The following is a 16,999-nucleotide window of genomic DNA, read 5'->3' on the forward strand; positions in this document are numbered from 1 at the left end:
CTCTTATTCTAAGGGCCCTGTCAGTGTTTGTCCTTTAACCCCACCAGAACAGTTCCACCACCCTCAGCGTGTGGAGCAGGCCTGGGACTCACCTGAGTGGTGCGGTTGGGGTACTCCAGGAGCAGATTCTGGGTAAACACCATCTCTCTCTCTCCACTCACGCTCTGCTGAATGTCCACTCCGGGCAGCATCTGATCAGCCGGGAGCCTCTGATAGGAGAGCAGCTCCAGGGACAGCGAGAAGGACACGTTCACCTGAGCAGACGTGGACGAGCCAGCACATCAGGCCATAAAGGCAGGCGGCAGCTCCCCCACTGGAGCTCCATCCTCCTGCGCCCCCACGGCCCCAGCAGACCCCACAAGGTACAGCTCAGCCCGGAGCCATTAGAGCCTGCAGCGCCCAGACTGACCCCGCCCTGCCAGGCAAACAGCCCAGCACAGTGCGCCTCCCCCACCAGCACTCGGAGCCCGTCTGTCAGGCGCTTCATTCCACAAACACTGTGCCCTGCTCTGTGCCCAGCTCCCGCAGGTCCTGAGGGCAATGCCGTGCCTGCCCTCAAGAGCTTAGGGGCTAGAGGGGGAGACTACAAGCCAACCACCCTTTGTCCCCTAGCACGACAGTGCTGTGGGCAGGCCCATAGGCCCAGTGGAGGCCTGTGTCTTGATCCTGAGGACAGTGAGGAGCCTGGGACGGGTTTTAAGCAGGGAGACATCTGGTTCAGCTTCGCCTTCCTCAGAGGTCAGTCTGGCTGCTGTGGGAAGGTGGGCTGGGGGAGAACAGGTGAGTATGAGGACATCAGTTAGGGGTCCAAAGTGTGACTTAGGCCCGACAGGACGGGGCTTGGACGTGTGGCTGCCAAACACAGTTGTAGGGACAAACTCACACGCATCAACAGAGGCACTTGTTAAATGTCCAGATTCCTGGGCCTCAGCCCAGATCTTCTCATCTCTGGAGGTGGGGCCGGGGAACTTTTATTTCTAATAAGCTATCTAAAGGCCCCTTATGTGTTGCCAGGCTTGGAATCCATTGTCCCTAGACCAAGATAATGGGTGTGAGATGAAGAGAAGGCCAACAGCGTGGTGGCTGGCTGGTCAGAGGAGCCTAGCATGAGGAGTGCCAGAGGTCTGGCCTGGCCAAGGGTGGTATTTGCTGAGATAAAATGCCACCACTAAAAGGACTGGGCAGGACTGGGTGGGGAGGCGATGGGGAATTCGAGTTTGGGAGAGAATTCTGGTCAGCGGTCAGAGGCCCGGGCACGAGCACAAGCCAGGCACTCAGTACGCCGGTACTGAAGGGTACAATGTGCAGGGAATATGCCTTCTCGGAAGCTCTGGAAGGGGCTGAGATGACCCCGGAGTGCGCAGAGGGAGGCGAGGGCCCAGCAGAGCTCTAAGGATCAGCAGCACAGAAGAGAGGAAAGCCCCTCAGAGGGGAGAATGAGGAGCGTCGGAAGCAGGAGGGGCGTCAGGAGGGTGGGGAACCAGCCTCAATATGCACATCCAGGAGCCCACAGTACAGACATGGAGGTGCACACAGCCAACTGCCCACACGGCCTGTGACCTGTCCTCACTCCCGATGCCTCAGAGACCAAAGGCGGCAGACGTTCATGTTCCCACCGAGGCCCTGGCGTTCCCAGGACCACCCCTCCCCTAACTCTGCAATTCCAGGATCCCAGTATCACCGAGGCCCCATCACAAGAGGGAAAGTCACGCTGGCACCTGCAGTGCCTTACACTGATGGAAAGACGGCCACCAAACCTTGAACTCACCTGAGCCAGGCACAAAACCCTGCGTGGGGGCACATCCGTGTGCAAAGTGGAGGTGCCGAAGGGAATGCCTCAGCCTTGACCTGGACTTTGGCAGAAGAGAGGGGTCTGGTGTGTCGGGACTCGTGTGTGTTCACACTGATAGGTTCAATCCTATCTGCCTGTGTAAGCCACCTGTGCAGAGGCCTGGTGTCTGCTGGAAATGGTGTATCTAATAAGTCTGCACCTTAGTGCCTGTAAATGCACAGGGCATAGGGGGCGGGGGTGGGGGTCAAAGGTGCAGTTTGGATACAGATATGTGTGTTTGCACCCCAACGTGAGGGTGGTATGAAGTGTGTAGTCCTTACACACATGTGTGTATGTGAGAGCAAGATGTCTGGTCCGGGGGAGTGTGCCCATCCAGCGTGAGGACCGCAGACCCACCACTGACCAGCATGTTCTCCTGCGGGTGGAGCACCAGCTGCTTGCCCCCTGCTGCCAACTCCTCAGACTCCTGCTCCGGGCCAGGGCCAGGAACTCTGTGGCGGCGGCTAGTTCCATCTTGAGAAACAGAGAAGGGTCTGGAGACCAGGAGCCGGAAGTAGTGTGGCATTTCCGTGGTGTTGGTCAGCTTCAGGTGGTGGGTGGTCACCAGCTCACTCAGCACCTGGGTGGCCACAGGTCGGGGAGGCTGAAGGTACATCTCTCCCCTCTCCTCAAGTCCGTGGCTCCGGGTTGGAGATGAGGGTGTTGGGGGAGGGGACTCAGACTATAAGACCTGTGCCCCAGAAGGGCCTGTAGGGACATCTGAGATCCAGGTGCGTTAGCAGGGCCAGGGGGTACAGCACACTCACCCCGGAACAGGGCTGGTCAGGGATGAGGTCACTGGCCTGGAGCCGGAAGTCCATGCCGCCATCGTAGTCCAGCTCCACACTGAGCCTGCCAGCGACAGGTATCAGGGGGCCAGGCTGGGTCTCTGCGGTCTCTTGGCTGCCCCCACTCTGCTTATCTGGCCCTGCCAGCTTTTCCCTGGGCTCACTTGCTGGCTTCTCCTCTCTCCCATTCCTGTCATCTTGCTCCCAAAACCCTGTCTGGTCCCCACTAGTGCCCAGTAAGGATGCTCCCCACAGGGGGTGGAGGAAGGAGGCCGGGAAGCCCAGCCAACTCACTGTGCAGTCCTCACGTAGCTCTGCAGGTCCAGCCTCAGGGGTCCCACAGCCAAGTGCTGCAGGCGCCTCCTCCTCCCTGGAAGCTCCCTTTCCACCTGCCGAGCCCAAGCCTGGTTACTGGTGGTCTCTGGGATGGGCAGGCAGTGTGCTACCCAAGAGAGAGGCAGTGGCTGTGGCCCCACCCCAGGCCAGGAGGACTCACCTCGTTGTCCAAGCTCATGAAGCCCAGGGCATAGCCAACACACTTCACCTTGTGCAGGATGTCGGGGCCAAGGACCATGGGTGTGAAGGAGATGGAGATGGTGCTGCTGCCCCCTGCAGGGACCACCTGGCACAGGTACAGTAGCCTCAGCACTGCCCTGGCCAGTGGGGACTCTGCGAGGCAGCTCCCAGCTCCGCCCCAACTCACCACCTGCTGGGGGCTGACACGGTACAGGTGGTCAGAGGGCACTCCCTCGTGCCCCTGCAGGATGACCGAGATGATCTTTGTGTTACTGGAGCTGCTCTCCACCTGTCACCAAGATGTCACTGAGGCTCACACAGGCTCAAGGCCCACTGGCCACACCTGGACTGCCAGCCCACCCGGGCCGCCCTTCTCACAGCTTCGTGGCTGGACACCGATTCCATAGAGACACTTGGGGACCCGAAGGAGCTGCCGCCCTCAAGGGCCTCAGAGCACAGGAGGTCACTTCCTGCTTGGTCCTGCAGCGGGAAAGGTGGCCCGTAAAACACCAGCAGCTCCACGAGCCGGTCCTCCCTGTCGTCCGGAGCGTAGGTCTCCCAGTCCAGGCGGATGTCTGGGGCAGATGGGGGAGAGGCAAGGACTAAGGAAGGAGCAGATGGATCTTCCCCACGCCCCACCTCATGCAGCCCCTCAGAGGCTGCCCGTTCTCCCATACTTAGTGTGGATGGGGCCTTACTTCCTCTCTAATGCCACTCCCACGCAATTCTTGGTTTTTAAAAAAATGCACAGGCTTATGCCATCCGGCTCTATCACCTCCAGTCCTCCGGTCCAAATGCATGAATCCAGGCACTTGGTGCTCTCCCCACCTCCTTGGGCCCTCCAACTCCTGTATCCCCTACCTTCTTCCCCTCCATCAGCCCCTGTCTGCTTTCACTTCCTTCCCCAGCCAGGCTAGTCTTTGGGGGCCACCATGTCAACTTGTCTTGCCAGGATTCTCAAATCTCCCTTTGCCCCCATCCTTCTACCCACCTGGCAAAACCTAACCCTGGATGAATTGAATTGACTCCCTGGACCCCACTGGATAAAGTCCCCCACTTTCCAAACACCTTGCCACACCCATAAATCTGCCCACAACGTAAACTGTGCTCCTGCTCTGTCCATCCCTCCGTGTCATACTCAGCTCTCCCTGCCGACCTGCACCATGACTGTCACAGCTTCCCTGCTTTTCTCCTCTGACACCTCCACTGCCCCCCTGACACTCAGCTGCCGGCCCCATCTCTCCTCCCAGAAGGCCCCAAAGCAGGAAGCCTTGGAAGTCCCACCCCCACATCTGTCTGCACTGATCCCATCTCCCTGCTGCCTTCAATCTTTTCCCCACCCCCCTCTGCAGGGACCAGATGTGTCCAGTGTCCCCCCTCCTCGCTGCTTCTCAACAGCACTTAAACAAGGTGAGGTTCCCCCGACCTTGAACAAGCTTCCCTCTGCCAGTCGACCTTTCCAAGACCTCCTTCTCTCTGCCTTTCATGGCAAGATCATAGGACAAGTCGCCCACCTTCACTTCCAACTCCTCAGCTCTCACCCACTCCCCAGTTAACTCCTAATTCATCGGCTCGGCCCTGAGGAACACACGCCCAACGTTCCCGATCTTGTATTTCTTAGGATTATTTATTACCTGGCACCTGCCTCTTACACCCACCAAGTCACTCCCACCGAGGCTACCAATGACCTCCATGCCCTGAAATTCAGGGGGCAAGCTCACTTTCAAGTAAACACAGAGAAATGTACATGTGAGGATGAGCCCCGAGGCCGGGCAGGTAACCACTAAAGGGAAGTAGAAGAGAAATTCCCAGTTAAACGAAGGGGAAACAGAAAAAAGTCACGAAAAGCAAAACGAAGAAAGTAGAAAAATTCTGTAAAGTACACATTATAAGACAAAAAGGAAGAAATGTATAGATTTACCGACTTTTCTTCTTAAAAGATCAGGTTGTGTTTTTAAAAAGCTCGGCTCTCTGTTGTTTACAAAGAAACACACATCACAGTCATAAAGGGTAAAAACAGAGGGATGGGCAAAGAGATGCCAGGCCGGTGCCAACGTGCAACCAGGGGTAGCAACGTTAATATAAGGCAAGGGGGGGTTAAGCACTGACGGGGACGACGAGGAACATTACGGATTGATAAAAGGCATCATTTGTGAAGATTTAGTTCTCAAATGCACCGAACAATAATAGAACAGCTGAAAACATAAAGCAAAACTACTGGAAATGCCAGGAGAACTTGATAAAGATATCAAATCAGAGCATGTGATAAATATATAACTACACAGATCTAGCCGACAAAAATCAGCAAGATCACCCAGAGCGGCAGTTCTCTTGCCCAGCTGTACATGCCTTAAAATCACCAGCTTAAACCAGTGCCCAGGCCCTGCCCCCAGAGACCCTGATCCAGCTGGCCTGGGGTAGCTCAGCCTTGAACCTCACCGGGAAGCTCCGACTGGTTCCGAACTGGCCACAGCTCTTCCCATAGCCCAGACACTTCATCCCCAGGGCCAAGGTGGCTCACCCTTCCTCCTGGACTCAGCCTGAGCGCCCCCCCCAGGGGAGCCTGTGATACAGTCCCCCGTACTCTGGCCTCCCCTGTAGTTACACCGAATTCACTCAACACGCTAGCAGCTCACAACTCATAGTCGTGTCTGTCCTGCCCAGGACAGAAACCCCTCAGCAGAAACCTAGCTGTCCTGTTCCCTCTGTATCCCCAGCAACTTGCACAGCACCTGGCAGGTAGCTCAGATACCGCTGGCCAAAGGAATGAGAAACGGTGTCCCCTGCAAGTGTCTGTCCTTGATAAGCGCAGGACATCTGGGAGACCCTGCGTTGGGCAAGGTGAAGTCCTGACCTCAAGGATATAAGTGGCTGTCTCTGAAAACACCCATCTGGCTTGGTCACTCCCCACCTTGACCCTCCGGGCCTCCCTCAGTAACCACAGGCACCTGGACTCCTGGGTCCCGGTCGTGGGCCGTCAGCTCCCCCAGCCCCGTCCTCCCTCCCAGCCTGGCCTACTACGTGGCACAGCCTGTCGTGAGAGCCCCAGAGTAACTCACGAACATCTCACCACAGGGGCTGGAGTTATTCAGGCGAAGGACCCGGGTAACTGTATCTCCTCCAGAGATCTGGGTGCTGAACCTGGAGGCAGGAGACCAGGCTCAGCTCAGCCACAGCCAGCATGCACCTTGCAGGCAGGGAGGGTTACTTCACAGAGGACGGCTGGGATTAGGATTCAGGAAGGGAGGAGGACGCACAGTGGACTAGCTTCATCCTGGAGTCACCAAGACCCAGGGCTTGGCAGCCTTCCCAATGTAGTGGCTGGTGAACTGTGGCCCAGGGCTGCTCACTGCCCTCGTAGCACCCGTCCCCCCACCCTACAATCACACTGACCAACCGACAGATCCCACCTCTGTTGGTGTGAGGGGCCCCAGGTCTGGCACTGACTTCAGGCCATACTGACTACTTGCTCCTTCTGTCCCCCAAAAGCCCTCTGAGATGTGCAGGTAGCAGCCATGTCCCCTGAGGCCTCTCCCCTCCAGGGCAACCCTGTCCTGGGGCTTTCTTGCTGGGTGGCACCAAGTAGCCCTGGGTCAGTTGAAGAGCAACAAGGCGGCCAGAGGGTTTCCAGGGGGCAGAGGATGAGGCTGGCGGTGGGGCACCTGATGGTAGGCTCCTTCTGGAAGTGGTCAGTGGTGTAGTTGGTCCTCAACGAGCTGATGGGACAGCCTACTGCTGCCATGTGCACCGGGATGACTGATGGCGGCAGGTCTCCCACCTGCAAACACACCAATCGTTTGTCACTCTTGTCACCAGCTGCCACCACCTCCCCTGGCTCATTCCCTTTATGCAAGGCCTTTCCTTCTCCAGCCAGCCCAAGCTCTCCACAGCGTGGTCCCAGCTGAGCCCAGACTCGCTCCGCACAGTCTGATGCTCACCCCAGATACCCCAAAGGCAGGGGCCGCCGGCCTCCCAGCCCTGGCTTCCCTACCCTTCCCTCCGCCTTAGCTCTCCTGCCCCGAGACCTGCACGGATCTCCCAGCCCAGCCATCTATGGCCTCTTATGGCCCCTTGGATCACAGAAGCGGAATGAACTTTATTATTTCTCTGCTGGTAAAAAGACAGGCATGTTTTTTTAAATTAAAATATAGAGTGTGATAAACACCCAGAATCCTACACCCCGCAGCATGACTCACTGTCAACATTTACTTGTACAACTGTCTAGAGAGACGTCTTTTCTGTACATAAAACAGATATAAACGAGGAGCATATGGGGCATGCTTTTCTTTTGTTTTTCTTTTGTTTTTCTTTTTTGTTTTCTTTTGTTTTTCTTTTGTTTTTGTTTTGGTCATCTTTTCTTTTCACAACGTATGATACTTTTACGAATGAAGGTTTGCAGAGTCATTTAAAGGGCTGTGCAAACTACCCAAGTCCGTATTTTTATCAAATCTTCTACCGATGGACATGGATGCTTAGGTTACTCCCTCCACCCCCCATTATAAACAATGCTGAGAAGAAAAGGTACGAAGTTATTTGTACGAAGTTACTTGTTCACATATCCACTTCTTCCCTTGGGGAAACTTTAAACGTGTGCACCCAGCACACGGCAAAAGGGCCTGCACAGGGCGGGACACGTTTCCCACCCGACGTCCACAGTACATGAAAACACCCTTTCCCCCGCACCACCACCACCACCAACTTTTAAACCTTGTGACTCTTACCAAACCTGGTATTTCAGTGTGACTTTAATTACCAGTGATGGTGAAATATTTTATAAATGTTCATCGGTCACCTGATTCTGTCATTCCTGAATTACCTACTCAAACTTTCCCCCCTGGGTGCTTTACCCCCTTATTGTTAGTTAAGAACTCTTTGTACATTGATCAACGCTTTCTCATACACAATATAAAGCAAACATTTACTATAAATAGTTCATGAAAATCTTCTGGGCCATAACTAAATAGTGCAGGATAATATGTGTGTTTCCCTCCATATTAAACTAGGAGCTCCTTGCTGGTATCGTCTGTTATCTTATTCATCCCTGTATCCTTCACAGCTGAGGGGACCACACAACAACCCATACACAGTAGGTGCTCAATTCATGCTGAATAGTGAGTGAATGAAAGGCCTGATGGGCGAATGAATGAATGCACAGAGGGCTAGACGAGGATTTGGCTCTGGGAGGATGTTGCTGTCCCTCCACACTTACTACTGCCTCTAGGTCCTGGGTCCTGGCCCAGGTAGGCAGCCTCTCTGATTCCTCCGTCTTCCTCAGGGCGGTCCCAGCCTCACAGGATCTCACAGGAAAAGGTGTGGGAGGTTCCACTGTTCATGATGTTGCTTCCTGCCTGAATCCCAGTGCTGGTTGCATATGAGAATGCCCGTCCCCAGCTCAATGGGCATCATTTTTGATTTGAGGGGCTAGGGGCCAGGTGTTGGAGAAGGGAGAGCCTGCAGGTGAGGGTCAGGGTCAGGTTCCCTGAACCCCAGGCCATTCCCCACCAGCAAGCCCTTACCGTGCAGATGAGCTTGTCCCAGTACTCGCCCCACATGTTTGCACAGCCCGTGATGTTGACATGTAGCTGCTGGTAGGGCCCCAACATGCCCTGGGAAATGTGGGGAAAGAAAGCTGCTCCTTTCCCATGAGACAATATGTTTTCCATAAAATCTGGGGGGACAACCAAGAAAGGGGTTTCAGGACCTTCAGGTGTTAGAAAAGCACTGTAGAAAAGCCACCTTACAGCCAGCCTCTCCTAGGTCCAGTGAAACGAACCCTCCTCCTGGGAACCCAGAGTCCAGGGTCCAGCTTCTCTCAGCTCCCTCCGGTGGGGCCAGGCCCCAGTGGAAGCCGTCCCTCCTGAGCTGCTACCCATCTCAAATCAAATCCAGGTGCTATGCACGAGACTTAAGCCCTAGCGAGGAGATGGCCTCATTCAAAAGAGATGCGCTGTCAGGTAGAGGGCCACGGCCCTCTCAGGGACCTTGCTAGAAAAGACACTGAGATGATCGGGGTTCCCTCCCTGCAGCAGGTGTCCCACATCCTCAGAAGGCCACGGAAAACCCCACTGTGGCCAGGTCTGGGCTCAGTACCTGACCTGGGGCTCTTACCCAGCTGTTCTCGCCTGGCCAACTGCTTACGAATCCTCGCTGTCTTCAGCAGAGCAGGAGACACGTCGGGGCTTTACCAGATGGGACACAGAAATAGCATCAAGCCATCTGGGCCTTCCCTCAGACCTGAGCCACTTCCTCTAGCAACCAGCATCCTAGCAGATGCCCAGCGGAGGGAGGTGGCCTGGCCTGCTCATCCCAGGGGAGAGCTGGTCAGGTTTCTTCTTCACCTACTTCTCTGGTCTTTGCTCCTGCTACACCCCTACCTCCCCAAGCCACTCACCCTATGGATTGCCTCCCAAGAAACTCAGGGCTCCAGGGTAGGGATCTCCTATGCCCAGGCTCTGTGCCTTGGTGACCCCGGGATGCAAACCCACCCAGACTCCCCATCTCTTGCCCAGATTTATACAACAGGCCCGTTTCCAGTCTTTCCTGCTAACATCTGTCCAGCAGCGAGTGCACACTGACTTTTCTGGAGTGGAAATAGCTTAAAACCCCATGGCGGGGGTTTTTAAGTTGGGCCCCCCTGTGTTAGGCGATTTGGCAGTGAGGTGTTTGTAGTGGTGTGCTGGTCAACTGCCAATTTCTGTGGTGTAAATATTTTCCCTATGGCTGATCTCAAGTTACAGCTTTGCAAAATGCTTCACTGACACATCTCTGCCCCCACAGTTCCCTCAGCTCCAATAACTTCTCCCTCATCCACTGTCCTAAATACTATCTGGCCTATCAGGAGCTGTCTATCTAAGCAGGCCAGGCTGAGGAGAAGAGGGCACAATCCCGTCTCCCACAGGCCCTCCCAGGGTCGTGGAGGTGGGCAGCAGAAACCATTCCCTCTCTGCCTTTCCCATGTCTCCTGCGAAAACATCTCCTCCCACGCCCCACACGCACCAGCCTCTGGCCACCTAAGCCACACAAGGCCCAATGGGGCAAACCCCTCCTGGTCACATCCTCCCCGGTAACTCTGAAAGAAACCAGACTTACAGGCATGGTTTTTGGCGCACGCTGTTTTGAGGGCTCCCGAAGTACTCAAACTTGAGGGTGAAAGGGGTCTCTATCGGGGAATGATTGGTCAGGATAAGCTGGCGATTCACGCAGGTCCTCAGTGGCACCATCGAGCCAAAGTCCAGGCTGAGCTCCTCCTTGTGGCCTGGCCACAGCTCTGTGCTAGGAACGCTGCCCCGTGCCCATGGACACTAGGTTACATGCCACCCTTGGTCTTGCCCAGTGAGCCACCTTCAGTGGGGGTGTGAAAGCTGCCTAGGAACCAGGCTTCATCCTTGGGCTCAATCCTCACCAAGCCACCACCCCACAGATGTGCCCTTCTTGTCAGCCCATGACGCCAACAGAGGCCTCAAACTTCACAAACTCTCCCTGGCCAGGGGCAGATGGGCTTGTCTCCCAGTCGCTGGGCCTCGTGAGGGAAAGTCCAAGGGACCTACAGCTCTGTCCCCAGTCATCCCCTACCTGCCTGGACACCATGCCTCCAAGTGTGGGGGGAAAGACCACACAGAGGACGAGGATGGGGTAGAGGGGTCTGTTCCCCCAGAGGTGGTGAGAAGCCACAATAACACCGTGGCCTCTTCCTGGCTGTAGGAATCCGCTGGGAGAGGGCTGGTACCACGAGGCAATACGGGTCCCTCACACGGTCGCCTCAGCCCTCAGGTCCTGGCTCTAGCCCTGGGCTCACCTTCTGTCAGAGCCCTCCTCCAAGATGGCGATGGCCACTTGCAGTCCCTGGGGTTTCCCCGAAATGCCCAGAACCAGTGGCTCCTTCATGCCTGACACGGTACAAGGGAGGGCCAGATCGGTCAGCTCTTCCTATAAGAAAGCGCATCAGGGGCACGCGAGCACAGGTGAGTCCCAAGGCTGGACTCAGCTGGGACTCAGATGCTCTTCCCCAGCACAGGTGGTCGCTGGGTGGGTGGGGGGTGGAGCGGTGCTCAACACAAAGTTCTTGACTTCCGTCCCGGCTCTCTGTGGAGGGGCTGCCCAGCCCCTCCAGGGAGCCACCATCCACAGGCCCAGCCTGCTGGCCCACACCCTGCCCCCAGGAGGCTTGGCCCCTTCCTCAGGGCTCCTGGCTGTGTCTGCTCCAAATATCTGGGCCTGCCCACATGAAGGGAGACCCTCAAAGTGGACCTCTGCAAGAGCCATACATGTATTCTGATGAAGCTGCTACCACAGAAGTCAAACCCTCCTGAATGAGTTCTGCTCCGTGACAGGCCTGGGCCCATCTGTCTGTCACCCTAGAGCTTAGGCTAAGCTGTGTAAGAAAGGCATTGTCCCCATGTTTGCCAGTGAGGAACTGGGACGTGGGTCTGCAAGTCTCTGAAGGAAGAAGTTTCTTCTTTACATGCCTTCCTGTGGGCTGCACCACGGAGAAGTTGTGCTCTTCTCAAGAGGAACCTAGCTGCCAGGTGGCCACCCCAGCAGCACCCAGCACAGGGCCTGCTGTGAGAAGCAGCTCTGCTCAGGATCTCTGGGCGAACTGGAAAGATGGGCCCACCTGTGGCCACAGAAAATGGCCTGCAGTGGGCTAAAGTTGGTGCCCAAGGCTAGATGTGGCCAATGGGTTTCAGGGCATGTCCATTTCGGGCCTGCTCCAGGCTTCCTGACCTTGTGTCCCTGAAGAAAGGGACCCCATATCCAAATGCAAGAAACCTCTTCCCCAGTCACAAAGACCAGGAGTGGGTCTGAGGCGGACCTCCCTGGCTGCACAGGTGTAGACAGTAGCAGGGCGCCTTCCCAGTCCCTCAGGCCCCCTCACACCTCTCCTCACCTGGGTATGAGTAGTCAACTCCAGACTGAGCTGGAACTCCTCATGGGGGCCCAGTGTGCCACATCTGGGGGAGACTTTTGCTGTGCAGGAGCTTGCTTGGTGCCCCAGGAGCTGGAGGACACATGAATGGGCCTATTGTCATGTGCTGGGTTCCCAGGATGGGCCTGGGGTCCAGGCAGAGTGCTCAGCCTGCTGCACGCTCTGCTGGAGGCTGGCGGACTGGGGACCCGGGGCAGGACCAGCAGGGCCAGGTGCTCGGGGTGGGGATAAACCACAGGTCACTTCTCCTGTCCTCCTTGACCCCACGTGCACCTCACACCTGTCAAAGATGGCCCGGACTAAACAAGCTGCCCTGGGAGGCCAGGGTGACAGGCAGCAGAAGGCAGCTGCCTCTGCTGCCCAGGAATGTCGTCCCATCTCCCACCGCATGCAGAGCAGGCTCCAGGCGGCCCCAGGGCCAGTGCCCCAGCTGGGCTCCCAGTCATGGGCTACACTGGCTGGGAGGTTTAGCTGTGTGCACCACAGACTCCTTCTCAGGAGGGGAACTGAGATTCTCTAAAAACAGGGCAAGAAAAAGCCAGACCAAATGTGCTGCTCCTTTGAGGAGCCCAGCTTTTCTGGGCACTGTGGGTCAAAGGACAGGGAGTGGGAGGGAGGTTGAGTATTTATTCTGGGGGGCGCCTTCGGGGCAATATCCCCCTCCACCTGGGCCTCCGGTGCTGAGGGCTGCAGACCTGGCACCGACAGTGCCGGCTCACTCACCGTGCCCCAGTGGAACTGGGTGGGCAGGAGTGTGCCATTGATGAGCGTGAGGGTTGCCTTCGTGGGCACGCCCAGGTAGAGGTTGCTGAGCTCCACCTGGCTGCTCTGTAGGTACACGTGGGGCTCCTGTACCTCGGCATACACTGGGAGGTAGCTGGGACACAAGGAAACAAAAGGTAAAAAGGCATGCTGATCAGAAAAAAAGAAATAAAACTGTCCCTATTTGCAGATGACATGACGGTCTATGTAGAAAATCCCAAGGAAGCTTTTTCAAAAACTCCTGGAACTAATGAGTCAGCAAAGTCATAGGGTACAAAATCAACATACAAAAACAAATCACACTTTTATATGTTAACGATGAACATGTGGAAACAAATTTAAAACATGATACCGTTTATAATTGCTCAAAAAATGGAAAGACTTAGGTATAAATCTAATAAATCATGTATAGGATTTGTGCGCTGAAAACTACAAAACATTGATGAAAGAAGACCTAATAAATGGAGGAGCCATATTCATGGATTAGAAGAGTCTACATGGTAAAGATGTCAATTCTCCCCAGACTGATCTATACGTTTAACACAACTCTTGTCAAACTCCCAGCAAAGATTTGGGTAGATATAGACAAGCTGATTATAAAATTTATATGGAAAGACAAAGGACAGAATGACTAAGACAATTTTTAAAAAGAAGAATACAGTGGAAAGTCACTCTATTGGATGCTAAGACTTACTGTATGCAGTCAATACTGTGCTATTGGTGGAGGGATATGTACACAGATCGATAGAATAATACAGAAAACCTAGAAACAGACCCACACAAATATGCCTGGGGTTTTCTTGTGTGTGTATGAGGAATGGAGATACTATGTATTTTGCTTTTAACTTTTCATGTTGAAATAATTGCGGATTCATATGCAGCCATAACAAAAACTAGAGAGGGATACTGTACACCCTTCACCAATTTCCCCAACGGTAACATCTTACATAACCACAGTACTATATCACAACCAGGAGATCAACACTGATACAATCCAGACCTCACTAGGTTTACATGCACTCATTTGTTTGTGTATATTTACTTCTATGCCATTTTATGTCATGTTGTGTAGATACATATGAAACCACCAGTCAAGACACAGAACAGCCCATCACAAGGATGCCTGGTGCGACTTTTTGATAGCCACAGCCAAGTCACTGCTCCCTAACTCCTGGCAACCATTAATCTGTTCTCCATAATTTTAAAAATAGTATATAAATGGAATCATACAGTATGTTATCTTTTGATACTTGCTTTTTTTACCCAGCATAATTCCCTTGAGGTCCATCTAAGTTGTGGAATGTATTAATGGTTTGTTCTTTTTTATTGCTGAGTAGTAGCCCATGGTGTGGATGTACCACCTTTGTTTAACTCTTCTCCTATTTAAGAACATCTGGATGGTCCCAACTGATTTCTGACAAAGGTGCAAAAACAATTCCATGGGGGAAAGGATAGTCTTTGAATAAATGATGCTGGAGGAATTAGATATCCACAAGCAAAAATTAAATAAAATGGAACTCTAACTAAACCTCAGAAGTTATACAAAAATTAACTCAAAATGTATCACAAACTTAATGTAAAACTATAAAACTTTTGGGGCGGCTGGATGGCTCAGTTGGTCAGAGAGCGAGCGCTCAACAAAAAGATTGCCAGTTGAATTCCTGCATGGGATGGTGGGCTGCACTCCCTGCAACTAAGAAAACGGCGACTGGACTTGGAGCTGAGCTGCGCCCTCTACAACCAGATTGAAGAACAACGACCTGGAGCTGATGGGCCCTGGAGAAACACACTGTTCCCCAATATTTCCCAATAAAAAATTAAAAACAAAAACAAAAAACTATAAAACTTTTAGAAAACAATAGGAGAAAATCCTTAAGACCCAAAAGTAAAATTCATAAAAGGAAAATTTGATAAACTGGACCTCATCAAAATTAACATTTTTTGTTCTGTGAAAGGTCCTTTTTCTTTCAAAAGACAAAATTACAGACGGAAGAAAAATTTGTAAACCACATATTGGACAAAAGACTTGTACCTAGAATATGAAAAGAACTCTTAAAATGCAACAATAAAATAAAACAATCCAATTAGAACATGATGTAAACATTTTACCAAAGAGGAAATGCTGATGGCAAGTAAGCACATGAAATATACTCAAAATCATTAGCCATTAGGAGTGCTCTCCACACCTACACCCAGTTATGGCAGAGGAAACTTGCACCACCAGGTTCTTAGGCAAATCAACCTCCTCTTCCATCCAGAAACAGGAATGGGCAGCCAAAGAGTACTAGATGCAGAAGAAAAACCAAAAAGGGAAGGAGAAGGACTCCCCACCAAAAGCTGAGGAAACAAAAATTAGTTTCCTTGGGAAAATTTGAGAGGCTGTTGCACCCGCAAGACAGTAACAGATTACTGTTATATAAAAAAGAAACGGCCCAAGAACAAAAAAGCTTGAAATTGAAAAACATGATTGCCAAAAGAAGGGCATCTACCAAAGACCGAATTAGTGACCTGCAAGTCCAAGGTCATGTACCTGAACAAGAAGGAAAAACACTGAAAGATAGAAAATGTGAGGAAAACGATTCAATTCATGCAGCATAGATCCAGCATAATTTCCCACCGGTTTTTCTGGAGACAGACCCACCACGCCCTGTCACAGGGTGGGCACATGACCCGAAGAGAACCAATCAGTTTACCTCTGGAGAAAGCCAGTTTCATTTTCCACTGAGGTTGTTAAACTGCCAGCCTTCGAGCCTGGAGCTCTAAGTGCTCTCCCTAAGTATAAAATGGCAGGTTTTTGGGGGAGGATAATTCAAGAGTATCATAAAGATTTAAAACGAGCATTTAAAGAAGCATTTTTCTCTGTTGAGATCTTGCTTTCAGGCATATCTTCTGTTTGGCTCAAATAACTTTTTATAAAGATTATCCAAAAAATGAGCATTTAGATATTTTTATAATGAAATACAAAATATATGCAGAAATGACTAAAAACACCTATACAGTGTACATATATACACAATTTAAAGAGTAATTTAAAAAACACTGGTGTCCCGTTATCACTCAGCTTAAGAAACAAAATATTACCACTAGCCAGCTTAAGAAAATGAATATTATGTTTTAAAATAATTTGGGAAGGGGTAGTAAGGACTGGCTGAGGATATGGATTAAACACTATTTGTAGTGATTTGATAATTATTGAAGGTAGGTAGGTAACGGGTACACGGGGTACATTATACTATTCTATTCTTACATATTGTGGACAAAAAAGGGCCACATAAGAAAACTGACAAGCTCAGGGGAGGCCAGCATGGCAGGGCTTACGAACTCAGAGACCGAAAGTAACCACATAGGACGGTCTGAACATAAACATTCATAACTAAAAGCGGGTCATGGCCACTCATCACATCCTAGGCCTGTGGCTTCCTTGACAAAGGTCAGTCTTTACCTTAAGTGAGCCTGTCTTTTTGTGTCTAAGATAACATTCTCTTGGAATGTCAGGGTACATTCCTTTTTCCTCAAACCCTTAAGGGCACACCCAACTCACCAGGCCACAGAACCCCTCACTGTTATCTTGTTCCTCCCATATCATGTCTATGTACTGTAAATGTTCATTATTAACTGTCCTGTACCCAGCAATGTAAAAGAAGTACACGTATGTGTCTCTCCGTTTTACTTTTTATCCAATCCCAGAGATTTCCCCGCTTTGCTTTAATTTACCACCAATGGATTTCATGTAATGCCCCCCTTAGATTTCCTCCTTTGATTCTAACATATAAAATAAGCTGCAAAACTACCATTCTCTGGAACATTTTCTCAATCCCTTGAGATTTTTGCTTCCGGGCAATTGTCATCAGTTTGGCTCAAATAAACTCATAAAAATTCTCTGCAGGTTTGGGTGTTTCTTATGTAGACAGTATGCAAGAAATTTTTCTGGAAGGCAGGTGGGAAGGAAGGAAGGAAGGAAGGAAGGAAGGAAGGAAGGAAGGAAGGAAAGAAGGAAGGAAGGAAGAAAAGGAGGGAGGGAGGGAGGGAGGAAGGAAGGAAGGAAGGAAGGAAGCATTACCAATAACCTTTGAGATCTTCAGTGTGTTCCTCTCAGAACACAGTGGTATTCACTCATTTAAATACACCACAACTACTCTGTGTCTGTTCTCTTGTTGAATACGGATTGTTTCCAGT

General features: G+C 52.0%; 1 protein-coding gene across 3 annotated transcripts in view; it reads right to left on the reverse strand.

The window, feature by feature from the left end:
• The window catches only part of DLEC1 (DLEC1 cilia and flagella associated protein), a 51,596-nt gene that overhangs the window by 2,265 nt on the left and 32,332 nt on the right, over positions 1-16,999 (reverse strand). For 2 of the 3 annotated variants that reach the window (XM_033131654.1, XM_033131656.1), the window contains 14 exons: positions 12,785-12,938; positions 12,023-12,133; positions 10,931-11,061; positions 10,225-10,416; positions 9,244-9,314; positions 8,652-8,803; positions 6,798-6,913; positions 6,206-6,276; positions 3,514-3,710; positions 3,116-3,424; positions 2,914-3,008; positions 2,599-2,683; positions 2,196-2,411; positions 93-254 (listed from right to left, as the gene is read on the reverse strand). In XM_033131654.1, coding sequence (XP_032987545.1) covers positions 93-254; positions 2,196-2,411; positions 2,599-2,683; positions 2,914-3,008; positions 3,116-3,424; positions 3,514-3,710; positions 6,206-6,276; positions 6,798-6,913; positions 8,652-8,803; positions 9,244-9,314; positions 10,225-10,416; positions 10,931-11,061; positions 12,023-12,133; positions 12,785-12,938 — 2,062 coding nt within the window. Of the gene's footprint in view, positions 1-92; positions 255-2,195; positions 2,412-2,598; positions 2,684-2,913; positions 3,009-3,115; positions 3,425-3,513; positions 3,711-6,205; positions 6,277-6,797; positions 6,914-8,651; positions 8,804-9,243; positions 9,315-10,224; positions 10,417-10,930; positions 11,062-12,022; positions 12,134-12,784; positions 12,939-16,999 lie in introns of those variants that run through there. The other variant, XM_033131655.1, reaches the window with a different exon arrangement.

This window comes from Rhinolophus ferrumequinum, chromosome 17 (assembly GCF_004115265.2).
Source record: "Rhinolophus ferrumequinum isolate MPI-CBG mRhiFer1 chromosome 17, mRhiFer1_v1.p, whole genome shotgun sequence".
In the NCBI taxonomy this organism is placed as follows: domain Eukaryota; kingdom Metazoa; phylum Chordata; class Mammalia; order Chiroptera; family Rhinolophidae; genus Rhinolophus; species Rhinolophus ferrumequinum.